At 41.5% G+C, this 27,979-nt stretch overlaps 1 protein-coding gene across 1 annotated transcript in view; it reads right to left on the bottom strand.

The window, feature by feature from the left end:
• DOCK2 (dedicator of cytokinesis 2) overlaps positions 1-27,979 on the bottom strand; it is a 669,066-nt gene that overhangs the window by 597,677 nt on the left and 43,410 nt on the right. The window contains exons 9-16 of the mRNA XM_007939749.2: positions 25,369-25,450; positions 16,542-16,677; positions 14,005-14,080; positions 12,650-12,726; positions 11,732-11,857; positions 9,493-9,617; positions 3,379-3,477; positions 67-139 (exon numbers count right to left, since the gene is read on the bottom strand). Of these exons, the coding sequence (XP_007937940.2) occupies positions 67-139; positions 3,379-3,477; positions 9,493-9,617; positions 11,732-11,857; positions 12,650-12,726; positions 14,005-14,080; positions 16,542-16,677; positions 25,369-25,450 (794 nt within the window). The remainder of the gene's footprint in view (positions 1-66; positions 140-3,378; positions 3,478-9,492; positions 9,618-11,731; positions 11,858-12,649; positions 12,727-14,004; positions 14,081-16,541; positions 16,678-25,368; positions 25,451-27,979) is intronic.

Raw genomic sequence — 27,979 nt, 5'->3', positions numbered from 1 at the left:
GAACGATAGATGGGCCACCCAACTCTCCCACCCTTCTCCCCTAAGAGAGAGACAACTGGTACTCACATTCCAGAGAAGACCGATGTCGAAACATGAATCGAAGATGGATCCTCTGCATGTCTTCAATGGGGACAGCCACCTCAGCAGACAGAAACCAGAACTCAGGAGACAGTGAGTTAAATGGCCCTGCCCACATCACCTTACCCCCCAAAAAGGCAACCTGACCATTTATCTTAAAGTGCTACATGCTGATTTATTACCCATCCATCAAGTCTGATGAACTGTAAATAAATTGCATAAGAACTAGCTATGAAGAGAAAATAAAGCACCAAATGTAATCCATTTGGCAAATTGCATTCCCAGCCAATGAAAAGAGCTCTGTAAATTATAGTGAGGAAAAATGAATCTCCCCAAATTCATATAAAAGTCACATAACTTTAGCCCAGGATTTGATGCACTGCAAACTGCACAAGGCACATTTCCTTACACACTCCAGGAGTTCTGACAATTGCAGCAGGGCTTAGCAAATTAGGAATGGTCATTAGGGGGTTGCTAGAGGACTTCCATTTGTGCAAATTAATATAAATGCTTTAATTCAATAATATTTGGAAAAATTGTAGGGCTTATTCCCATCCTTAGCTGGACACATGTGCAGATGCTTTTGTTTCTGAGAACAATGAACTAAAACAATCACCCCATGGCCACCCCAGAACCACTGTCTAGTGAGTGGACTGCTCACACCATTGACTGAGATGCTTTAGGATTGGCTGTGCACTGGCCCTCCCTCCCAAAGCTTCATAGCTTTCTCTACAATGTGCAATCCGGGACAAAGCAGAGAGGCTTATCTACCTATGCAAAACACAGTTTGATTTTAAAAAGGGACAAGTTTATACCATACAGATAAGTATTAAAAGGCAAACAGATATATACTTCAGGGCATGTTCCATTCTAGAAAATGAAATCATGAGCCTGGGGTCACCCACCATTTATCTGTGTGTTCAGAAAGAGCAAAAGAACTGAGAGACTTGTGGGTGGGCAACTGCAGTCCAATTTCACTGTGTATTGAACAGTTACTATAAGCTACAATCATGTGAGGCACTGGCCGTGCTATTGTAAGGGATGCTCACAGTCCACATGGAGCGACATAACAGCTGTGTGAGAAGGACTAGCAAAGAGATGTAATTGGGATGCGACAGAACACAAAGAAGAAAAAATCAACCCTGCCCAATGACTTTCTGATCCTAAAATTGGGCTGGTAATCATTTTGAAGGGAGTAGAGGGAGACCCAATCAGGAAGACAGGAATGTAAATGACAATACAAGAACCACTGAGATTGGAATAGCTACCACTGAAAATGAAGCATGTGTATACCTTCAGTTTAGGGTCAGAGAACAAGAGGAGTGAAGAATGCTACTAATTACAAGCAAGGATATTTGAAGTTGGGATCATTCTCTTACTGTTCACTGAATTAATTACAAATTTGCTTTCTTCTTCCAATGCAAGATATTCCCTTCTGTTTACTGTGACAATCTGCTAACGTGAATATTTGGGGTGAATGCCACTTCTGTTTGAGGCGCTCTGCTAGTAGGGCATCTCTTGAGCATTAAGTGGCCTTTCATAGTCTCACATTGGCTCACAAGCTCTGCCAGTCCTCACTGCTGAGTAGGAAGATATGGCATAGTGGGCTGGGCACCATCCACAGAGGACCAAGTAACAACTACACATTGGTTAAGTTCTAGACCATGAAGGGTGATCATGAGAACTAAGGTGCTCAACCACTGGGAAATCATTTCTACTGCTTAACATACCACTGGACACCTGCCAGGAAATTATTTCAGATCCAGGGAGGTATCTCTGAGATCCCCATGCCCTTATAGACGGCAAGTTCTGCTGTAACCCAGACCTAGAAAAGGTTCTTTCTGTTGCCCTGAATCTCCCCTAGAAGTATGTCCATAATTAATTGGCCCCAGAATTGAGCTGAATATTTCACAAAGTAAAACACAATGTATTTTTAAATGTTGTTCACATCAGTCCATCAACACTCTCCACCCCAAATCTTGCTCAGATTAGAACAAGGAATTTCCAAAATAGATTCAACAGAACATGTTTAACCCTGGGATATGATGCCAGGAAAAAAGGAAAAGCTCAACCATCCAGGATGTTTGAGGAATGATCTCTTCCTTTTGCAGATTTGCAAAGCATGTTTACATCTTAACGGTTCTGAGAACCTGCAATAAAGAAGCCTTTTGACTTTGTTCTCCTACTTCTCAGTATTTCTTCCATTCATTTGTCTAGGGAACATTACTTTGAAGTGACACCCTTTCATTAGTATTCCACAGAACATGTTGTCAGGGACACTTTGTATGAAAAAGATCTTGAGGTAGACCCTGTGTAACATATTTGGAACTACTACATCTACCCTGATGGTTCAGTGATAGAATTCTCACCTTCTATGCAGGAGACCTGGGTTTGATTCTCAGCCAATGCACCTCTTATGACACTACCCCCTGTCTATCAGTAGAGGCTTGCATGTTGCTATGATGCTGAACAGATTTTAGCAGAGCTTCTAAACTAGGAAAAAAGGCTTGGAGATCTACCTAAGAAAATCAGTCAATGAAAATTCTATGAATCACAACAGTCCAATCCTATTTTACATGAAGTCACTGTGAGTCGGGGGATGAGGAGTGATTCAGTGGCAGCTAAAACAGCAACAACACCACCTACCCTATCTACACCCCCCACCCCACTCCATCTCTACTCAGACAACACAGAACAGGTGGGAAACTGTCTAGTACTAAGAATCAGTTTCCTTATAGAAACAGGCAAGGGTCAAGTGTTTGAGGGGTATCCTTGAAGGAGTGAAGAATCCAGTTCATTTTTTCAGACTAAGAAAAAACTGCAAAGAATGATAATGGCTAATATTCATTAACTGTGTATTTTCACAGATGAGGAAATCAGAACACAGAGAAACTGAACAACTTTCCCAGGTCAAACAGCTAGTGAATGGCAGAGCTACAGTATGAAACTGGGCCCTGACTGCCATGGCCCATTGCTCTCACAGAAGAAGAAAGAATGTAAATTGCTCCAGGCCATCATTATTCCCTTCTTTAGCAGTTAAGATCACTGACCCAGAGCCAGACTGCCCAGGTTGGAATCTTAGCTCCGACACTTATTAGTAATGTGATCATGGGCAAGTTACTCACCCTCTCTGTGCCACAGTTTCCTTATCTGTATAAAGGAGGTAATACTAGTATGAACCTCATAGGGTTATTATAAGCAATAAATGAACTATTTTAAATAAAAATACTTAAAACTGCCTAGTTTATCATAAGAACTAGATACATGATTGTTGTCATTACTAATGATTATTATTATTACCTTGACTGTTTCCATCCAACGTGGCTGTTTGACTTGATAGTATACAACAGAGTGATACTCATTCATGGGCTTGTCCCCAGCTCCCACGCAAATGGCATTCTGACCCAAGAAAAACAAAAAGAGAGAAAACACTGCAGAATTGTCCATTTTCTATGCTTGGGCAATTTTGGTCCCAAGACCAAGGCCAGCCGTATGGCCTGGGATAACCTTGCCTTTCTCCAACCTTCTGCCCAGTACCCATCACAGCCCTTCTATATTACGGATTTATACATGAGCATCCCTGGCCCCAGGAATGACAGCTGCTTAACTACAGAAATTCTATTACTTGCATTCTGGAAACCACTGGAGCGCGCCAGGCGCTGACATGGCTGCCTTATTGTAAATAGTAACCAGGCTTGGAGTTACTGCATACTGCCAGTCTTATTAATCCTATTTGTTCCCTAAATCTGAATGTGGATGAAGTTTACAAACAGGCTCACATCAGCCAAGCAGTACCTCATTCTGATGTATTTCTAATGCCAATACGCCACGGTGACTGGGAGCTGGGTAAGGGGAGAAAGTTCTAGCATCAGAGAAACACACAGGCTCTCATCTTAAAGAACAAGTCTGGGGTAAGGGGCTGGGGCACCGCATCTTGGTTTAGCCCACAAGTGTTTCAGACTAAGCATCTTCTGGGTACCAGGCTCATGCCAAGTACTGGGGATCCAGATGAGTCAGGTACTAAATCTGAAGTTAGGAGTTCATGGTTTGGTAAAGGAAACATTGGAGGAGCAGATAAAATCCTACAGCAACATCATGCAATGGCAGGTGTATATACATGCTATTATGGAACCCAGAGAAGCAGCACGAAAGTGAAGCCTGAGCATTCAGGGAAAGCTTCGCAGAGGCAGTGACCACTAAGCATCTTGAAAGAAGATTTTGAATTTCCTAGAGGTAAGCATGGGAAAAGCATTTCAAGCAGAGATGAGAGAGGGAGCGCAAAGCAAGTACTTATCTGCATAGTCTATGTATTCTTTGCCATAAAAGTATACCCTCAGGATGTCAGAAAGAAGCTAACTGGAAAAAAGGAATAATCTTGTAATGACTGTGCCAGTCCCTAATCATATCTCTGTTCATTCCAACTGTTTAGCTCCAAAACCAGATCCAAGCTAGGGTCACTCAAATGGGGCCTAGGTGTGATTATTATACATAGACTGATGGATTTCACCTCAAGTCACCTGACTGCTAGGAACATAAAGATTGGCTTGAAAGCCTCAGGAATCCCCTGAAATTGCAAAATTCTGTGCATCTTGGCATTTTTATGGTGAGAGAGTCCATTCCACTCACCAGATTCCATCAGATTCCCCAATGGATCCTTGACACCCTCCCAGACTAAGTCACCAAGGCTGGGCACATGGTCAGCACTCTGTAATCCCTTCTCAATCGACCTGAACTGGGGAAGGGGAGCCCCACCTCTCTCCCTGGAAAGCCCCCTCTCTGCTTTTAAGTTATAGGAAAAGAAAGGCATAGTGTCAATACTGATAATTGCAGACAAATTGAATCCAACTGAAAATATGGACATCGAGTCCTTTCAGAACGTATCTCTATAAAAATAAAGATAAGCACTGAACTCCTTCTGGGAGAGGGAAAATATGCAAGAAATGAGGGAAGACACAAAACTCTCTTGATTTGCCATGGATGAAGAAGTCCAGAACTTTTTGAGACAATGAACTTACATGATTTTTCTAATTACTTAAAAGAGTGTTTTGTGTTTCACATTATGCAGAACTCTATACACACACTATTTTACTTAATTCAATCCTCACAATCATCGCTGATGACTATTCTTATTACCCCCATTTCACAGTGGAGTAAACTGAACCCTTCAGAGGCTAAGTCACTTGTCCAAAGAGTGGCAAAGCTGGGACTAGTTCCCAGGTCCTCTAACTCCTAGTCCAGTGTTCCTTCTATAACAATCTAGATGTCCTCCAGCCTACAAAGATTTATATCTAGTGATATTTATGGGCTTAGAGTTTCTGTAGCTCTAGTGAATCCCATGTAGCTTATAAAATCTGAAAATACACATATATCTCTGGTGAAAGTAAAATTGCTGTAGGGCAGGAAACCGTATCTCACAAAACTATCCTGATGATGAAAATATTTGATTTCCAAAGGCTGGAGAAAAAATTCTCAGTGATAAAGGTCTAAGGCACTGGACTTAAGGCACTCACTCCAAAACTTCAGAGATCAAACCAAGCACTGTAAAGAGTGTCAACAGAGAGAGCAGTGCAACCAGGACTGAGCTCAGCTTTAGGGGAAATGAGTATGTCTTAACCAAAAAAAAAAAGAAAAAGACCAAACTCACTGCCATCGAGTCGGTTCTGACTCTTAGCAACCTCTCCTTGGGTTTCTGAGGTGGTATCTCTACAGGAGTAGAATGCCCAGTCTTCCTTCCGAGGAATGGCTGGTGGGTTTAAACCACCAGCCTTCTGGTTAGCAGTCAAATGCCTTAGGCACTATGCCACCAGATCTCAGTAAGACTAAATTGTTCATATTCCCCACCCCTACAGCCTTCAATGAATAACAAATCTCCTGATTGAGGTGGTGAAGTTTCAGATTCCTTTAAGAAAATCTTAGGCAGAATCAGCTATAATGCTGACTTGCTCTGTGGCTTTGGAAAAGACACCTCAACAAGGGAGAAAATCAGACTCCTACGCATGCCCTGTTTACCTGATAGGAATCACATGAGAAAAAGATGACACTGTGGATACAAAAGCACTTAAAGAGCCAGAAACAAGACCACATCATGAGGAAGATGCCGAATAGCATTCACAAGGTGGGAATCAAGCTTAGGGCTCACTGTACCTTTCTAATAATAACGGCTAGTTTAGTGAACACCAATATGTAGATTACCTCATTTGATATTCACAAGAGTAAGGTACCATTGTGGGTTCCATTTGCAGATGAGAATCTCAGGCTTAGAGAGGTTATGTAGCTTGCTCAAGGTCATCTGCTAATCCTGGTTGAAATGGACTTTGAGCCTGGCTGCTTGGCCCCAGAAGTAATTATCTTAACCACTAGTCTACCCTACCTCCTTATCCCATATGTTCCATATCATATGCTGACTGTTCTCAGAAAAGCAGACAGCCTATGGGCCCAGCATTAGAGCCTTTTTTACTTCTCTGGAAACTTGCTTCAGGCATTCATGTTGGATTGCCCATATGACCCACTTTGATCCCTTCTAAGAGCTTCACCCTGCATTTGGGTCTGGTCCATCTTTCCAAAATGTCACCCTCCTTCCTGTTATTGAGTATTTACTGTATTCCAGGTGCTTCACTCCTACCATTTGGTCTTACCTACAACTCCATGAGAATGAGGCTGCCACTCATCTTTCATAAATGGATAAATTTGCCCAAGATACCACAATCAATAATACAAGAGGCTAGGATTTGAACAGTGTCTGAGCCCAGAGCCCACCCCATTAGCTTCTCTGCTATGAGCCCTTTCTTTACCCTCCCTGTCCTGAGAAAAGTCCTTGAGAAGCCAAAGTGAGCAAAGGGCAGGCTCACTTCTCCACCCTCTGGTCCCACTCTGCCAAAAGGCATGTGGACCTAGAGCAGGAGAGGAAATCAGTATCCCTAAGTCAATAGCCCTAACAGGGGTTGTTCCTAAAGGAACCTGCTAGTATCACGCAGGAGTGTTGGAATGTACTGTCTGACACTTAATTAGGTAGTAACATTTATTTCTGCAAATAGAGGAAGAAAAGCCTCCCACAGGCTTCCTTAGCAATTTTCAATAGTCAGTCAATGCAACTCCCCCATAACTTCCCTAATAGATGAAACTGCAAATTATCACTGTGCCCTAGAGTTGTATTTCCATGTCAGCACCCAGAATGCCTGCTTATATAGTCATCTTTGATAAGTTTGCCTGTTCAGCTTGGCCAGGTGTGACTTGAAAGTGTTGCAAACCTGGAAGTAACAAGGGTTTACTCAGACCAGAAACGAGGTAACGCACCTGCTTTCTTGTTGTTGATTGTTTCTGCTAACTTGTCCTTTGGCAACATTGGAGGTAAGCATATCAGTGTTTTAAAAATGAAGCTGAGGTTGAAGAGTTCCTTAACAAGTAGTTAAATAAAAATGCCTTCAAATCAATGGTCCATACATTTATGCAACACAATTTTCCTTTCAGATAAAAATCCCCTGCACTTCCTCTATGCTCCTTTGAGCAAAGTATTTCTCACTTTTTTCATTTTTCAGAAAAACTTCAGAATCCAACAAAAAGAAGATGAGCTAAACACTTGGATTTTGTTCAACTAGATAGTAATTAATGGGGTCAGTCCTTATGAACAAAAAAGGCATTTGTGGATTTCTTTACATTTAAATAATAGTAATGAATCTTTGTAGAATTTGACAGAAGTGGTCACAGGCCTCGTTTCAAAACTGTGAATTAAATTAGAACATTAAAAAAAAAAAAAAACAGAAACATTATAGTGAAGTGGTAACAGGGTCTGAAACGGGGGATTCAATCCCAGCTCTGCCATACACTAATTGTACAACCATGAACAAATTGCTTAACTTAATTCATTTTAATCTGTAAAATGGGAGTAATAATAATAATGCATCACACTTATCACAACACCTGGCCTATTATACATTCCTCTGCGAATGTAAGTTATTCTTAGACTTAACAAGCTCACCAAGAAGCTGACCTTCTAGAGGTCAGCCAAATCAGCCTGAACTCCAGACTCGATGACTCAATGAGTCACTGACTTATCAATATCCATACCTCATACCCCTACACCCCACTTTGCTATCTGATCACCTACTGTGCCCTAAGAGGAATACATTTCCACACTGAAACTAGTTTGGAGAGCTGATTTTATTTTCAGCTAAGTATTCCCAGAGGAGAAATTGAGAAGCAAAACCCTCCCACACACTGGACACAAGTGCTGACAACCTTAAAAGAAATATAAGTAAATAAATGTAAACACACATGACAAATATTATACAGGACATATGCTGTATAAATATTTATAGCAATGTGCTTTGCATTCTTGAATACACTCTCCTAGCCCTCTGGAGACCAATTTAAGAATAAAGCTTTGCCCCAGAATTTCTGGCTATATGCTAAGGAGATGAAGTGTTGGAAGCCTCTGCTTTGAGGACACCCTGAGTCCTCACACCAGCCTAGGGCTCTGCATTGATCATCTTTCTTATTAGGAGTTTTATCTGAATAAGTCAGCTCAGGTTTCAAAGACAGCAACATTTTAACTGCAAAAAGCTAATCCATAAACTCAGATCAAGTGAAAAAAGGAGAAAGGACATAATGGTTATACTGGGCAATGGTGCCCAATTGTTTGATCAAACACTAGGGTAGTTGCAGCAGACCTAAGTAAAGCAGATGACCTTCTATAATGTGGGTGGGCCTCAGCCAACCAGTTGAAATCTTTAAGAGCACACAGAGAGTTTCCTTAGAATGTACTCTGCCTTTAGACTATAAGCAGACATTTTTTCAGCACTCTCCTCACTCTTCTTGTTGGCTGACCTATGGATTTTGGGACACAAGCCTGCAGGAGTCTCCAGCCTGTTGCCTGACCTAGCAGACCTTGGCCTTCTTAGCCCATCACAATCACATGAGCCAGTTTCTTAAAATAAATATCTATCTGTCTATTTATTGATCTATCTATCTTACTGGTACTGTTTCTCTGTTGTTACGTGCTGTCGAGTCAGACCCAACTCATAACGACCCGTCCTTGGGTTTCCAAGGCAGTAAGTATCACTATGGAACTAGATTGCCCAACCTTCCTTTTGAGGAGGGTTTGAACCGCCAGCCTTCTGGTTAGCAGTCAAGTGCCTTATACACTATGCTACCAGAGCTCCAAGAGAACTCTAAGACAAGAGGTCATAAAAGGAAAGGCACAGACATTGCAAAACTGCTTTGGTGCAAAGAAATAACAACATGCAGTCTTATTATGGGACACAGTGCTAACTAAGCTTACAAGAGGTAGATCTTACTTAACAACAGTCCCAATGTCATCTGGCACTTAGCAGAAACCTGGCTGGGGAAAACCAGTCTATGAGCAGAAGCCCCCGTAACAGTGGCCCTGTCACCCAGAGCAGCAGCCGAGTCCCTTACAGGTAACGTTTTGCCATCCTCCGTGCAAACACACAGGATCACTTCCACATTCCTCTGCGTAGTCTTATTGTACTTGTCAAAGTCACCTTGTAGGAGAGTAATGTAGATGTCGTTCCTGACATCCCCTGAGGCAGAGGGAGAGAGAGAAGGAGGCAGGAGTTACAGTTGAAAGCAGCAGAAGAGACACTGATGAACTAGTAGGGGAGTAGGAGAGGGAGAGGAAGTGCTTCACCTTCATTTCTATTATTGAAATTAAAATCAGAAAAGTTTGGAAAATGCATTTTTACCTGAGGTAGGTGGCAGGGGGGATGAAGGATCCCTAGGAAACCAATTGCAAAAAAGGAGGTAGGATGGTCAAAACTGGCCTTGTTTTTCTCTACATTAAAATCATTTAATGTTCATCCTTTAGTGACACCTTCTGGAAAGGTAAAGGAAAGCTCCAAATGAATGGCTATTGACTGTTGAGTAACAACTAAGCATACACTTCCACAGATTTTTTTACTGTGTGCACACAGAATGGAGGGACTTTCTGTGTGTCTTAGGAACACCAGGTCAGGATTGGCCTGCAGAAACTCTTCAGGAATGGGGCGGTAAGAGGCAATAAGCATTGAAAATCCCACAAGGATATGCACAAAGATTTAAAGCCTCAAGTAAAGCAAGTATAAATAAATGACAGCACAGACCCACAATGGGCCACCATGCAACTCTGGAAAGAGGTGGGTAAATCAGAGTATAATCACGGACAGAAGTTTAAGACACAGATTTAAGCCCTGAGGAGAAGTTTCAAAAGAACATTATTATACCATCTTATTTGTTTTTCTTTTAATGCAGACACTTATGGAAAATGTTAATAGGAATACTTACTTCTGAAAAGAAAGGCTTGAGGGATTGGGATTGAGGGAACTTTTAACATTTTACTTTACACCTTTTCATGAAATTTAAATATTTTACAATGAGCATAGATTCCTTTGGTAATAAGAAACAGTTTACAATTTAAGAGAATGACAATATCCCTCCAGAAAAAAGGAATTGTTCTATAAGTAGTAAAAGAGAAATGATGCCCATGATAAATTATTAAGTGATAAAATAACTTGCAGAATACAATATAAAGCATATAAAGTAATGGTATAAAAAGAATATAAAGTGTGATGCCTTTAGTGGGAAAAAAATGCATCTGTCTATATTTATGTGTCTTCGTGTTTATTATGTATATGCATAGAAGAGAAGATTTTTGGATATAAAAAATAGTTCTTAGTGGTTACTTTCAGGAAGAGAAATAGAGAAACACAATAGAAAAGAAAGGATTTGGCTCTTTAAAAAACATAGATTGACCCTCACAGACAGCCACACACTGCGGAAGAGAGAGCCAACGAATCTACCAACTTAGGATCATAGTATTAGGGGACACCAGACTCAACTGACACAACAAAATACATAAAAATCTTGTTCCACAACCTACATTGGTGAATAGCGACTAGGGTCTTAAAAGTTTTCAAGCAGCCATCTAAGATGCAGCTAACGGTCTCCTATAGTCAGAAGAGAAGAAGAGTGGAAAAAAAAAAAAAACCAAGGGCATTTGGAAGCAATCAGCCCTAGGACATGATAGACCTTGAGACCAGAAGAACTACATGGTGCCCGGCTACCAATGCCAACCACTCAGGAAAGGTTCAAAACTGGAGATCCTGGATAGAGTGGGAGGAAAAATGTGGTACAAAATCCAAAAACACGATAATGACCAGAATTACTGGTTGGATGGAGTCTGGTGGGACCACCAATACTATGGCTCTGGGATGCACTTCAGGCCTGGAATAAAACTCACTCCCAGGGGCTGGCTCTCAGCCCAACAGTAAACAAAATGTACACACAGACCACTCAACCCAGGGTGACGCACCCACATACTCTATAGAGATGCATCCCTTGAAGCAATTGACCATGGGGTACCAGAGGGGTAACATTCACATGGAGGAAATGCAGGAAAAACAGGAGTGCATAACTATGAGGGGCACAGGGTGGGGGGGTGGGTTACTGGGCAGGGAAGGGAAGAGACTGGGTTAGGGCTGGGGATGGTAATTGGGCAGTGAAACCAAATACACACAAAATGTTGAATGTAAAACAAACTCTGCTCTATAAACTTGCACCTAAAGCACAATTTAAAAAAAAGAAAGAAAGAAAGAAAGAAACATAGATTGAACAAGTTTCCCCTGCTCCCTAAGGGAAGGGCCAGACAGCTGTCTCTCACCTGGCATGATGATCTCCGGGAAGCCCAGCTTCCTGGCCACCACAGTGGTCCTGTCCACCAAGTGTGGATAGTCCTTACGGATCTGAACAATGTCACCCACCAGCATCTTCATGGTCACCCAGAGGCCTGGAAAAGAATACTCTTCATGAAGATCCAATTTCTTCAAAGTATTCTCTTGGTCTTGATCTACCCACCATTCCCCTCAATCTAGAGGAGACCATTGGAAGCAGAGATACTTACCCACAAATGCATCAAACCAGCTGCAGGGAGGATGGAAGGTGGAAAGCAGAGGGTTCTGGAGTGACACACCTCAGAGTTGGAATGCCACCTGCTACATCTAGCAGTGTCAGCTTCCCTCAAATTATCCAACCTCCCTAAACTCAGCTTTTGTAAAAGTGGAATGATGCCTTCTATTTTAGAGTCCCTGAGTGGTGCAAATGTTAACATACTCAACTACTACCAAAAGGTGGGCAGTTTGAGACTGCCCAGAGGCATCCCAGAAGAAAGACCTGGCCATCTACTTTCATAAAATCAGTCATTGGAAACCCTATGGAGCACCATTCTACTCTGACACACATGGAGCCCCCATGAGTCAGAATCGACTCAATGGCAGTTGCTTGGTTTTGCCACTTATCCCACAGAACTGCAAAAAAAGGATAAAATCAAATAAGATAGCATATTAAAGTGTCTGACACATAGTAGATATTCAGAAAATGCCAATTCCTCTCTCCTTGTAGGTACTAGGACAGGCTTCCCATTGTTTCAAGTTTCCATCTCCATAGGTGACATGCTCCCATTCTTTGCAAACTCTGGACAGAGAGCTGACTTTCCCAGTGTTCAGTTTACTCTTTTTTCAGAGGAACCAGGGGCTCCCAGCCTGTATCCAGTTCAAGCCCACTCTGCCCATTGGCACAGTACCTTGCCCTCCACTGTCTCCCTTGGAGGCTGTGACTTTGCCCAGCAGGCTGTGTAGAAAGTCATTCTCAGCTGTTACCCTGGAAAGGAAAAGAAAGTACAAAATGCTCACATGGTGCTCACACGGGGCCACCAACTTGTCATTCGAGTGCTCCAGAAAGTTCCCAACCTACCACACCCCTTAGGTGAAAAGACAGTCTGCCTTGTGTCAGCTCAGAGGGCATGTATGCTGTCAATAGGCACAGCCCTCATTGCCACAAAACAACATGCTCTGACATTTGGGAATACCAATGCTGCAAGTAGAGGCCATTTTTTATCCTACAGAAAGACTCAAAAAAACTAGGATTTCCAAGCCCACAAACTATTATCTGCTCAGTGAAGTGGCAAAGTCTTTAGCTGTTCCTGCTAAGTCTATTCACATATCTTATCCAGTGCTACCAAACTCATTATCTATATCAAAACACCATCCTCCTTCCCTGGGGTAACAAAATCATGACTATGTTCTCAAACTGAGGGTTCCACTTTCTGCTTTTTTTCAATTGTTTTTTTTTTTCTTTTTTATTGTGATTTGAGTGAAAGTTTACAGAGCAAATTCATTTTTCATACAATAGTTCATACACATTTTCTTTCATGACATTGATTGCAATCCCCACAATGTAACAGCTCTCTTCCCACTTCCTCTCTGTGGTTACCTTTTCTCTGTGTCCTTCTTTCCTGTGTGTTCCTGCCCTCTGTGCTGTCTCCCTGTGCAGATACTGCCCTTCTGATCTCCCACGGTTGATCATTCTAAGGAGTGTACCTACCTGGTATAAATGTTCACCTTATACACCTGTCTATCATTTGGCCTCAGGGTTCCACTTTCTTGCAGATCATTTTTTAGAGCAGAGAAAGGACACTTTACCTCTGTCCTTGCCCTCCTCCCAAGTCATGGGTATTTCTACTCACAAGAACCAGGTTAAGATTCATTGTTCTGTGCTCCTGACATGCTGCTTCTTCATAGCTTTGTAACTCCTTTCACATTTACAATTAACTCATTAACTTTTCTTGATTACCTGTTTAATTCCTGCCCTAAACTATAAGCTCTAGGAAGGTAGGGCCATGTCTGTCTGGTTCATCACTTTACTCCTCATGTCCAGCACAGTGCCTGGCCCTCTTCCAGGCCTTCAACAAGTCTGTTGGGTAAATTACATTTGATAGAAGAATGGGTGAAAAATTGGTTGACACTGAAGCCATCATTCTCATCCTTTCCTCCTCTTGGGAAGCTCCACCTAGGTATCATCTCCTCAGGGAACCAGTTCACCCTTTGTGGTAGAAAGGGTGTGGTTTAAGAGAATGGAAAGAAATGGGAAATCTCTTACGGGTGGAAAGGAATAAAGTGTTGCTTTTCTTCATCACTCTCTGCTTTCCCCTTGATGATGTCTGTTATATCCATAACTAAAAAGAGAAGAGAAAAGAACTCATGATTTCAACTCCCTTCCTCCAACGAAGGGATGACAATGGGATGAAACTATAGAGCAGGAGATAGGGCCAGAGATGCTTGGGGGTCAGGTAAGTCTAAAAAGGCAAGCAAGCCAGCATCGGTCAATTAGCAGACAGTGAGAGCTCAGAACACACATCACCTGGACAAATACATCTGGGCAACGCAGCCTGGGAGGTCAGCAGGCTCAGAAAACATGCAAGAACCCAATGGTTCAGTGGAGGTCAAAAGGGAAGAGCCAGAGCAGTGGCTATGAAATGATGTAACTAAGTATGAATTTAACATATATGTATTGTATCTACAGTGCCTACAAAACACAAGTGCAGTGACTCCCTTCAGGATCTGAAAATCTAATGAAATCCATCCCTTCTCTTTTCATAAGTATGTTCATATATACAGACACCAAATTGTAGAATCCTTGAACCCTACAATTCCAAAGAGCTCCTGGATCTTCTGAAGCTTCTTCTTAAATCAGCCACTGAAGGTCCATAAAACCAAGGTGAAGAACTTCTGCACTAGAATGGGATTATAGAAGTGGAGGGAGATTGAGAAAAGCTAGTCAAATACATAGAGCCAAAAACCCTAGGAATGTTCAATACCTCAAACATTCCAGGCATTGATCAGGGGACCATTAACATTTCTTTAGCAATAATAAATCACCTATTGCATCTGGCTAGAAAGAGGATCTAGTGACCAAAGAGAAATGGGAGAATTTTCTTTTTCTTTTTTTTTTTAATCCTGACCAGCATCCACTCTCTGGTCAACAGGCCCTTTGGCCCAGTGTTTTGAGTGGGACCATTTTCCTCTGGCTCAGAGATGTTCATATGACCCAGCCCGGTCAATCAGAGAACAGTACTTCCTGCCCATAATAAATGCTTTGAGGATGAACACATGACCCACATTTAAGATCCTGCCTGGAGCTTCTGCTGTAACTAACGGGAAAGGGGCACTCTTTTTCAACTGGGTTGCTAAGCTGGCAGAATGCAAGCTAATTGGACAGTCAGCTAATTGGACAGCCATCTTGAGAATAAGTCAGCAAGAAGACACTAGAGCTGAGCGATGGGAAGATAATAAATTTAAATTCCTGGATCCAGTTATACCTGCAACAATTTATCCTTAAATCTTTTAGTTTCATGAGCCAAAAAAAAAAAAAAAAAAAAAAAAATCTGACTTTTTCCAGTTTATATCAAATTTCTATGCCCTAAACCCAAAAAAGAGTAAAGACTATACCTCAAAGGCACACTTTGAGGTAGAGTGGGAAGGTCCTTGCCACCTTCACATGAACATTATGATGCCAGAGTGTCCCTCATGTAGAACCAGACATTTTGGAGTTGAAGGGGAATTTTATACATCAGCCAAGTCCACGCTCTCACTTTTCATATAAGGAAACTGAAGCCCTGATGAAAATGTTTGCCCAAGATCATCTAGCTAGTTAGTGACAATGTCAGGTAAAATTACCAGCCAGGTTGGTATAACTTCTTTCACGACTCCAGTTTGCAAGCAGTGTCAGGGGACTAGTTGGGGAGCCAGCTAGTTTGTTGAATACAGAAAATCAGAGTATCCTGAAGTGAAGAATCTAAAACACTGGGTTTGGATATGGTACACAATTAAAAATTTATATTTTAATTACAAGATGATGAAAACTGGCATATCAAATTGATGTTTTCACAGATATTTAAATTCCTTTTTTAGAAAAAACAAACTTTTGTATAAACAAAGTGGTTTGATTAAAGGAAAATATATTGGAATTTCATATAAACAAAGTGGTTTGATGAAAGGAAAATATGTTAGGTAACTAACAGTACAGGTGATACTCATATGTAACAACCATAAAGTCGGATAAGAATGGTGAAGTCCTAAAAACCTGAGAGAGAGACAGCATGGACAAACTGTGAAGCTGACGCTGCTCTGTGGTGGCATCATTTGGGACTCGTCATTGGGTGACGGCCAGCCTTCAAACGTCCATTTCCATCTGGAATTTAGATGTGTGGCGTGTGACTCATTCGGGGTAACTACATTTCCTGTCCTGGATATTTTTTTGGTAAAATGATTTGCTCTTCCTAATTAGATCCTGCCCATATTGCTCTTCCTTTGTCACAGCACTGGGGAGTGAAGGCGCCAAATGCTCATACTGCACCGTGCTCCCAGTGCTCGGCTTGCAGATGTGAGGATCGCATTATTCACTGCCTTTGTCGCAAATCTGGACTTAGTCACCAATTATTTTGATTTAAGCACCAGAAATGTAGGTATTAGGGTCTGTCTGGCAAAAAGTTGTTTTTGTGTGTGTGTGTGTTTTTTTTTTATTTTGCTTGCGGGGGAAGAGTAGAGGGCAGACAGAAAGAAATAAGCATTAAATCCAGCCACAATAAAATGTACACTCCAATAGGAATTAACTGTGTACAGTGTGTCATTCATTACCTGCCACCCCAAAGGGCCGCCTCAGTCCCTGTGTGCATTTCTTTGTATTTGTATCCTTAAGATCCATCTTCCCAACTCGGACGATTTGGCAAATCAAGTTAATTTTATCCCTGTTGAGGTCTTTGTTTCCAAGATCCTGTAGGCAGGAAACAAATAGTTACAGTGCAGTCATTAGTTCTCCTAATTTCATTTGAAGTTCACAGGCCAACACATATAATACACTGAATGAAAAAAATAAGAAAGGAAACTTAGTAATTTCTGGGGGATGTACTTAGCCTTTATGTACATGAATCAATCATACAATTAGTCCTAGAAGAGGGACAGAACAAAGCCTGTAACAACCATTTCACAGATAAGAAAAGTGAGGTTTGGAAAGGATAGGACTCGAGTGTTCAATCCCAATTCTTCTATCTCAAACTAATAGGATGAGATAGGGTGGAGGTGGAAAATCAATTCTATGGGCATGTAATGGATTTAATTGTATTCCCCATAAATATGTGTTGGGATCTTAGCCCCTATACTTGTGCATATAATCCTATTCAGAGATGGGATTCTCTTTTTTAGACTAATTAGATCATACCCGAGTAGGATGAGTTCTAAATTGAATCACTTCTGAGTTTAATAAAAGCAGATTAGATACACACAGGGGAAGATAAATGTCATGTGAGCATAGTCTACAAGCCAAGGAGCCAAGGAATGTCCAAGACTACCTATAAGGAAGAAATTGACACAGCCAAGACCCTGACTGGATTTTAGTCTCCAAAATTACGGGAAAATAAATTTCTGTTCTTTAAAATCACCCACTTGTAGTATTCCTGTTACAGCAGCACTAGGTATGGCTTACATATATTGTTGTTGTTATTGTTATGTGCTGTCAAGTCAGACCCGACTCATTGCGACCCCTCCTTGGGTTGCCAAGGCAGTACCACTACAGAAGTAGATGACTCAACCGTCCTTCAGAGGAGTGGCTGGTGGGTTTGAACTACCAGCCTTCTGGTTAGCAGCCAAGTATCTTAGGCACTATGCTACCAGAGCTCCTGGGCTTACATATAGGAAATCCTATATGGACTCACAAGATCAAAAATGCCATTTGTTATAAATGACTCCAGAGGGCAATGACCCTGGGTGGTATAAACAGTTAATCCTCTACTAATAGCCAAAAGATTGGTGGTTCAAACCCACCCAGAAGCTATCTGCTTCCAGAAGGTCACAACTTTGAAAACCCTATGACACACAGTTCTATTCTGCACACATAGGTTTGCCATGAGTTGGAATCAACTTCATGGCAACTAACAACAAAAATAAAATGACTCCATTCAACTCATCATTGCATAGCATCTAGAGAGAGAAGGAAAGGGCAGGGAGAAATAATAATTGTTGCTATGTGTAAAAGGAGCTCTGGCAGCATAGTGGATAAGGCACTTGACTGCTAACTGGAAGGTCAGCAGTTCAAACCCACCAGCTGCTCCACAGAAGGAAGACTAGGCAATCAACTTCCATAAAGATCTATTTCCAAAAAGATTAACAGCCTCAGAAACCCAATGGGGGTCACGATGAGTTGGAAACAAACAACTCGATGGCAGTGAGTTTGGGGTTTTTTGGGGAAGATATGTAAATTATTCAGGGTTAAGTTGTAAGGTAACAAACATCCCCAAATCTCAGAAGCACAATACACAAAGAAAACTATAAAAAGCTACTTCAAGAAACCATAAAAGACCTAAATAAATGGAAAAACATCCCATGCTCATGGATAGGAAGACTGAACATTGTGAAAATGTCAGTTCTACCCAAAGCAATCTATACATTCAATGCAATCCCAATCCAGATCCCATCAACATTCTTTAGGGATATGGAAAAAATTATCACTAACTTTATATGGAAAGGAAAGAGACCTCGGATAAGCAAAGCACTACTGAAGAAGAAAATCAAAGTAGGAGGTCTCACATTGCCGGATCTCAAAACCTACTATACAGCCACAGTAGTCAAAACTGCCTGGTATTGGTTCAATGACAGATACATAGACCAATGGAATAGAATTGAGAACCCAGATATAGATCCATCGACCTATAGTCAGCTGATCTTTGACAAAGGCCCCAAATCCATTAAGTGGGGAAGAGAATGTTTGTTTAATAAATGGTGCTGGCAAAACTGGAGATCCATTTGCAGAAAAATGAAACAAGATATGTACCTCACACCACACACAAAAACAAACTCCAGATGGATCAAAGACTTAAATGTGAAACCTAGAACTATACAGTTTCTCAAGGAAAATTTAGGCTCAAACTTAAGGGCCCTAATATTTGGTATAAATAGACTACCAAGCATAATTCAAAATGCACCAACAGCAGAAGAGAGGCCAGATGATTGGGACCTTCTAAAAATTAAATTTTTATGTGCTTCCAAAGACTTCTCCAAAAGAGTCAAAAGAGAACCTACAGATTGGGAAAAAATATTTGGTAATAACATATCTGACAAGGGACTTATCTCTAGAATTTATAGAACACTCCAACACCTCAATAACAAAAAGACAAACAATCCAATTAAAAAATGGGCAGAAGACATGAACAGACACTTCACCAAGGAGGATATTCAAGCGGCCAACAAACATATGAAGAAATGCTCACAATCATTAGCTATTAGAGAGATGCAAATCAAAACAACAATGAGATACCATCTTGCTCCAGCACTAGTAGCAAAGTTCAACAAGACAGAAAATAACAAATGCTGGCGAGGTTGTGGAGAGATTGGGACTCTCATACACTGCTGGTGGGACTGTAAAATGGTACAACCATTGTGGAAAGCAGTATGGCGATTCCCTCAAAAGTTGGAAATACAAATACCATTTGACCCAGCCATCCCATTACTAGGTATATACCCTAAAGAAGTGAGAGCCATAACAAGAACAGATATATGCACGCCGATGTTCATTGCAGCACTATTTACAATAGCCAAAACTTGGAAACAACCTAGATGTCCAACAACTGAGGAATGGATAACCAAACTTTGGTACATTCACACAATGGAATACTATGCAACGCTAAAGAATAATGTAGAATCTGCAAAACACCGCATAACGTGGATGAACTTGGAGGACATTATGCTGAGCGAAATAAGTCAGTCACAAAAGGACAAATATTGTATTAGTCCGTTATTGTAAAAGTTAAGGAAATGTTTATATATTGGAGGACATTTTCTTTGTTGGTTACCAGGGGTGGGAGGGAAGGGGAGGGAATGCTGTTAGATAGATAGAGATAAATATTGATTTGGGTGAAGAGAAGGGCAATGTACCAAATCTGAGTGACCAATATGGCAGCACTGAGGATGAGAAAGACAGAGAGAGTTACATGGGCAGTACAAACAACAAATATGAACCCCTTTGTAAATACAATACTGAGTTGTTAATGAAAGCAAACATGGGTATAGGGACGGATAGATGGGTGAACAAGCTAAACAATTATGTATGTCTAAATGGAGAGTGTATCCAAGATCATATACAGGGTTGGCAGACAATGGGCCTCTCGAAGAGTATGAAGGGATGGACACTGGGAGGAGGTAACTATGGGGAGGAAGTGGGAGGGGAGCTGCTGCATTGTAAATTTTGGTCAATGACATGAGACAAAGTATATGTGAACTGCTGTATGCAAAGTGAATTTACTCTGTAAATCTTCACCCAAATCCTAATAAAAAAAAAAAAAAAAAGAAGAAGCACAATACAGCAGAAGTTTGTTTCTACTTTACGCTACTGGTTTGATACAGCTGGGTGGGAACTTTGTTCATTGACACCACTCTGAATGACACAAAAGCTGTCTCCATGAAAGTGTTGCCTCCATGCCTCCGATGCAAGAGCAGAACCATGCAAATTACTTACTGGCTCTTAAAGCTTCTGTTTAGAAGAGACATACAGAACCTACATTTGCATCTCATTGGCCAAAGCTAGTCAAATGGCCACACCTAACTTCAACAGGGACAGGGGCATGCAGCCAGCTGTGTGCCTAGATGGAGGCAAGCCAGAACTGTTTGGTGAACAACACTATCATGTTAAGCTTACCACTATAGTGGTGAGTGCCTTAGACATCATTGTGTTATTTGATCCTAACAACTCTCTGAAGTTGGTACTATTATTTCATCCTCACAATTTTACAGATGGGGCAACTGAGACACAGAGAAGATATGGGGCTTCCCCAAGGCCAAGAACTTAGCCCTTGGAAAGACTGGGCATTGAGCCCAATTACTCTGACACCAAAGACCACAAACAGAACTACCATCGTATATCTGTCTCACTATCAGATAGGCATGCAGGAAGGAAAACCATCTTGACCACCTCACCATTAGACTGTTCCCCTCAAATTGAAAAGTTTCAATGTCCTGGGACCTCCTGCCCCCTGGGATCAGCTGTGGAATGAACATCAAAGCATGGTGTTTCATCAGAGAAGAGATCCCTGGGCCTGCCTTCTCTAGGGAACAGTTGCTTCTCCTCTGAGTTAATCCCCATGCAGGAGCGTATACTAGGAACAGGCAGAGCCTGGAGCCAGGCAAAGCAGAGCTATCCTCATCATATCACTGTAACTGATATATGTGAGGGTGGGGGCTGTGCATAATCTCTGGGAACAAGTCACTGCCAAGTGCTTGGGGCGTCCTCCTACCAGCTGGGGGTCAGATGTCTTATTCCCGCCTCTCCAAGTCTCACTGCTGGACAGGTAGAGAGAGAGGGAAGGGAAGGGAAGCAAAGGGAAGAGTGGACTTTCTGGCACAGAAAGTCCCACTTCACTTATTTGCAGCCCCACTTTGCCCCTTAGGCATTTGAGTTTGAGACCCCAATCATCTCATATCCAGATGGCTTGAACAGCCTATTCTCTAGCCTAACTCCTTCTGCCAATCCACCCTGAAATCTGCTACAAACCTCATCTTCCGAGGCCACATTCATTATTTCATTCCTTTCCCCTCCACCCCAACAACTTCAATAGCTATTTTCTACCTTATTAGTGCTAATCTTCCCCAGCTGACATGAAAGGTCCTAGACATAATGTATTTCCAGCTGTCCTATCCAACTGATTCCCCACTATTCTTTGACTATAAGTACTCTATTTTTGTCACAAAGATTTCTCTATTGCTCCCCAAACACAGAATGCTTGCTTTCAAGTCTGGATCTTTCTTCTAAGCCACCCCCTACACACAAATACACATACCTCTGTCTCAAATCTCCTCTGTATAGCCAAATCCTTTCCCTCCATAAAAGCTGAAGGCTGGCTTCGTTTATAATGACCTCCGTCTCTGATTGTTTCTTTCATCCCCTTAAGATTGTTTATATTTTTTAAATATCCAGATTGATATTTTTCAGAGGCATTCCAGAGCCACAGAAGCCCTGGAAACCAAAAGGTTACTTGATAAGCCATCATGTCTCCCTTCTTCTCTGAAGAGATTTTATTTGCTTAGATGAAAATATCAGATATTTAAGAGATTCCTCATCAGAGATACTCTGGCACTAGAGAATCTTGATAAGTTATTTAAGTCACAGCAAAATGCTTGAGTATATTTTATTCTCTGGCAAGTGTGTACATGGGCAATCCTTGCTCAGAATTTTGCTCCAATGTCTGATGTCTCCCAGTCATTTCTACTTTGACCTTACAAACCTAATACATTGAGGAGGCTCAGGCAGGAGTATGGAACCAAAAACAAGTGCCCCTTGGCTTAGCAATTCACTACTAATTGCCATCAAGTTAATTCCAAATCATGGCAACCCCATGTGTGTCAGAGTAGAACTGTGCTCCAAAAGCACAGAATATCGACGTCTGATATTTCTGAAGCAGATCACTAGACGTTTTCTTCTGAGGCGCTTCCCGGTAGACATGAACCTCCAACCTTCCAATTAGCAGCAAGTACGTTAACTGTTGATATCATCCAGTACCCTTAACAACTCATTAGCTTCCTCTTTTATTGTTCAGTAGGGTTTACCACGTGTAAGCAGCAACTCCCAAACTGGGCTGTTTTGTGGGACCATGTGCTGGTATCCTCATTTATTGGGGGGGGGGGGACACCTGGAGAGTGAACATTTACAAAGGTAGAAGTCAACCATCAGCTTGACTCACATGCCAGCTCCTCTGCTCATGGACCTGGAAGTCTACCCCCAAATTGGAGACTAGAAAGAGCTGACATCCACAGCAGAGAGAAATAAGACCAGAAAGACTCATGCCTGCCAAGTCTTATCTCATCTCTAACTTAAACATCACCTCAACACCCCATTGGCGGTAACTCCTCAGTCAAATGCCATCACGTCACCCTCTTTTAATGATCTGCACTGCATGGGTCGCTTTGCTTTCTGACATTTCTCTTATTTATTCATTTGTTTATTATCTGGCACACCTTCACCATACCATGTAATCAGGAACCTCATTTATTCACTGCTATATGCCCAGCACCTAACACATATCTTCCACGGAGTAGGTACCCAGCAGATCATTCTTGAATGAATAAGTGAGAGCACCATGAAGCTAGGGATGACCTTCTTTGTCCCAAAATGAAGGCCCTCATCAACTCCACCCACCACCCACCTGTCAGTGTGTCATACTGTGGTGGCTTGCATGTTGCTGTGATGCTGGAAGCTGTGCCCCTGGTATTTCAAATGCCAGCAGGTCGACAGGTTTCAGCAGAGTTTCCAGACCAAGACAGATTAGAAAGAAAGGGCTGAAAATTTACTTCCAAAAATTACACAATGAAAATCTTATGGATCACAGTAGACTTACTTGTTTTGAACATATCATCAGGAGGGATCAATCATGGAGGAAGACATCATGTTTGGTGAAGAAGGCCAGCAAGGGTGAGGGAGACCTTCAGTGACATGGATTGGCAAAATAGCCACAACAGTGGATCAAAGTTACCAGGAATAGTGAAGACAATGCAAGACTGGGCAATGTTTTGTTCTGTTGTAGGTAAAATCTTCATGAGTCAGAGTTGACTTAATAGCAACTATCTATGTATCTATGTAACTATGTATATATGTATGTATATATGTATGTATGTATCTGTCTATCTATCTATCTATCTATCTATCTCTATCCTCTCAACAAATGGAAGTGCCAATCTGTTGAACTAGTCAATTAAGCTTCTCAAGTTCACTTGCTCTGGAAGGCAGAGGCAATAGGACAGACAGAGTCCATGAGGGCAGAATCACATTCTCATTGATACTGCAGGACACAAATTTACTGAAGCCTTTTCCCTCCTGTTTACATCATGAATTGGTTCTCTGCAAAATGAACCACTGATTGATTCCCCATCCTTCTCCCTCTCATGAAACATCTGTCTCCTGGTTTAATCAGGAAGCCCCATGGGACATTCCTATTTATCAAGAAAATAAATAGGCTCCTCCTTCTAACTAGTAATAGATAAACAGAATTGAGGCACATTTATATATGCCAAGAAAATGTAGTCTAAGCAATTAGGACCTATGATCCTATTCCATGCCTCTGGCCCATTTTTCAGGAAATAACAAACAAAATAAATCAACTCAACTCCAATCTAATTGCGACATAACATAAGACATTGCACTTAATGGGCTGTAACTGGAAAATTATTGTAGAGCAAGGTAGGTTAATCTAGCATGTCGGTCACCAATGGATCAAACCCATCAGTTTGGTCAGTGCCCAAATACCTTCCTGGCTCCTCCTCTGCAACTTCCCTTGACAGTAATATAGTGAAAACTCTTATAAATGTTCTTCACCCCAAAGGAGCTTGCATGCAACATCAATATAGGATCCTTGAGGTCACCCTCTCAACACCAGCTGAAACCAGTTGCTGCTGAGTCAATTCCAATGTATGGTGACCACATGTGTCAGAGTAAAACTCTGTCCCATAGGGTTTTCAATGGCTGATTTTTCAGAAGTAGACTGTCAGACTTTCTTCCAAGGTTCCTCAAGATTGGACTCAAACCTCCCATCTTTCGCTTAGCAGCCGAGTGCATTAACGCCCTTCCATGAAGGGACTCCTTCACAGAAACACATCTTCATGGAAATAAGACAAGGGAAGGGTCTCTGCTGGAAATCATAACCTTTTCTCGTTCTTTCTATTCTTTCTTTTATTCAGAGGCAAAAAGTCAGGTACATTCTCAGAAATAAATCATCCAGAGAACAACTGATTTCAACATTTCACAGTCTTGCCCACTGAGTATTGCTATTTTGAAAGATGATCCAAAAGACCTGTAAGATCTTTAGTCATCTATGACTCAATTATGTATGGAATATGCAATTTGCCAAGGCAGGAAATGTTCTAGGGAGATCTTAACTTTTTACTGCTTTATTTTAAAAAGGCTTTTAGAAAGGCCTGAACCAAAAAATGGGAATTATGAATTATGCATTATAAATTAACCAGAAAATCAAAATAACTGCTGTAGCCAATTCACCTAGGCTTTATCCGAGAGGTTTGTGTTTGTCTATATAGTGCTGTGTATGCGTTCTCTGTGTCCACATGAGTGTTAGAGAGAGATAATGAAGGAAGAAGGAAAAGAGAAGGACAAAGAGAGAAGAGAGGACACAATGCCCTGCGTAAGAAAAATCCAGTTGCCATGGAGTTGACTCCAACTCATGATGATCCCATGTGTGTCAGAGCAGAACTGTGCTCCAAAGGGTTTTCAATGGCTAATTTTTCAGAAGAAAATTGCCAGGGTGGACTTGAACCTTCCATCTTTTCGTTATCAGCGAAGCACATTAATGGCCTGCACCACCAAGGTACTCCTTCCCTTGTTTCTCCACATAAAGCTGAGAATGCAGTTCTGCACTGAGGCCATCCTCCTCCATGAATGTCGAAGAAGGTCAACGAGAAGAGAGTACACACTCACCGTGAAGACCACCTTCAGATTGTTCAGCATCTCGATCTCCTTTGGAAAGCCCCTGCTGCCCCATCGCACCAAGTAGTTCTCACTGTGGGAAGAAGAGCAGCAGCACCACATTACCCCCCACAGGCTCAGCATTCATTCAGAAAGTACTCATTGAGCATCTACTATATGCCCAACCCATACTTGTTGCTGAGGATATAGTAGTATTTGAGAGGGTCATGGTCCCTCCTTGCTAGAGATCATGGTCTTATCAGGGAGACAACATTAGACAAGCAGTCGCACTGTCCCAGGGACATAGAGTTTCTTACATATGTGTATGCACAACTTCTTTCCCTCCCCCATCTGTATGCAAATTCCAGTGCAGCTGCTTAATATTTTTGAAGATTAACTGCATTCTCTGTAGAGGTTATTGAAAGTGACAGAGATGGGGAAGGGAACATTTTAGTACATTTTGCTGGATATTATCATCCTACTCCTCTTTCCCATTTCCTTAAGGATGGAGTAAAGATTTGGGTTATTTTAAATCAACCCTGAGATGTAGGACTGTCTTTCCTTGAATGAAACATCATATTGTGATGGGCCATATAGGGCCTCAGCCTTTATCTAACATATATTTAAAAACCTATTTATGTGCAAATGTGACAAGTGCTATAAAGGAAAAGTTCAGGATATAGTGAGAATGTACAATAGAAGGGCCTGACCTGAGTAAATGACATGTAAATGAAATAGGTCAAGAAAAAAGAGTGTAAAAGAGAAATGTTTCAGGCAAAGCAAACACAGGTGCAAAGGCCCTGAGGCAGGAATGTACTTGATGCATCTAAGAAATTCATCCAAGAAGAAAGTGATGAGAAAAATAAGAGAAAGAGGCAGATACTGTAAGCCTTATAAGATTTGGGGCTTGATCCTAAGACTAACAGAACCCCATTGAAGGGTTGTGTGTGGGGTAGTCATACGATTCCCATACATGATCCTTTACTACTCCATACCCTCTAGCAACCTTACCCGACCCTGCACGGTGCATATTAGTCCAGCTGTGCCAGGAGGATCGAGAATTCTAGCACTTATTTAAGCTAAAAGAAGCTCAGTGAGGTGTACTGAGTTGAATCATGAGGTATTCCATGTCATCTAAAGCCTGTGTTGTTGTTATTAGGTGCCATTATGTCAGTTCTGACTCATCATGACCCTATGTACAGCAGAATGAAATACTTCTAGGTCCTATCATCATTACAATCATTGCTGTATTTAAGCCCATTGTTGCAGCCACTGTGCCAATCCATCTAACTGAGGGACTTCCCCTTTTTCACTAATTCTCTGCTTTACCAAGCATCATGTCCTTCTCTGTGAACTGGTACTTCTTGATAACATGTCCAAACTATGAGAGATGAAGCCTGCTATCCTCTTATCTGGAGCTCTAGTGGTGTAGTGTCTAAGGCATTTGACTGCTAACCAGAAGGCTGGCAGTTCAAACCCACCAGCCACTCCTCGGAAGGAAGATGCGGCAATCTACTTCCGTAGTGATACTGCCTCGGAAACCCAAGGAGGGGTCGCTATGAGTTGGACCCAACTCGATGGCAGTGAGTTTGGATATTTGGTTTTATCCTCATATCTTAGGAGCATTCTTGCTATACTTGTCTAAGACAGATGAGCTTGTTCTCCTGGAAGTCCATAGCATGTTCAATATTCTTCAACACTATTTTTCAAATGCATCAATTCTTCTTTGGTCTCCCTTATTCATTTTCTAGCTTTTGAACACATATTAGGCAACTGAAAATACCCTGGCTTTGGTCAGGCACACCTTAGTCCTCAAAGTGACATCTTTGCTATTTAGTACTTTAGAAAGGTCATTTGTAGCAAATTTTCTCAATGCATTACATTACTTCTTTAAAAAAAATGCATTTTATCGAAATTAAATTTATGTACAGTAAAATACACAAAACTAAACTGACATGGATCAATGCATTTTCTTTTTTTTTTTTTTTTGCAGCGTTCCCTCCCCTCCCACCCATGGAAACCAACAAAGAAAGGCTCCTCCATATATAAACCCTTCCTTGACCCTCCACAACAACAAACTAATACTGTATTTGTCCTTCTGTGATTGACTTATGTTACTCAGCATAATGTCACCCATATTATGCAGTGTTCTGCAGACTGTACACCATTCCTTAGTGCTGCATAGCATTCCATATGTGTATGTACCATAGTTTGGTCATCCACTCTTCCACTATAAATCTTAGAGATAAGTCCCTTGCCAGATATGTAATTACTGTTGTTGTTGTTGTTGTTGTTGTTATGTGTTGTTATGTGCCGTCGAGTCGGACCCGAGGCAGTATCACTATGGAAGTAGATTGCCCAAACTTCCTTCCAAGGAGTGGCTGGGGGGTTTAAACCGCCAGCCTTCTGGTTAGCAGTCAAGTGCCTTAGGCACTATGCTTGTTGTTGTTGTTGTTATGTGCCGTCAAGTCGTTTCTCGCACTATGCTACCAGAGCTATTATGTAATTACTGGGAAATATGAATTTGTTGCTGTCATTTTTGTTATGTGCTTTTTCATGGTGTCGATTTCTTTGTTCCATATAATTTTCTATGCTGAGCTTGTTTTGTTTATGAATCGTGTTA

The sequence above is a fragment of the Orycteropus afer genome, unplaced genomic scaffold (genome assembly GCF_000298275.1).
Source record: "Orycteropus afer afer isolate SDZICR_OR568_19922 unplaced genomic scaffold, OryAfe1.0 scaffold00062, whole genome shotgun sequence".
NCBI lineage: Eukaryota > Metazoa > Chordata > Mammalia > Tubulidentata > Orycteropodidae > Orycteropus > Orycteropus afer.
This window is presented reverse-complemented; position numbering and strand designations above follow the sequence as displayed.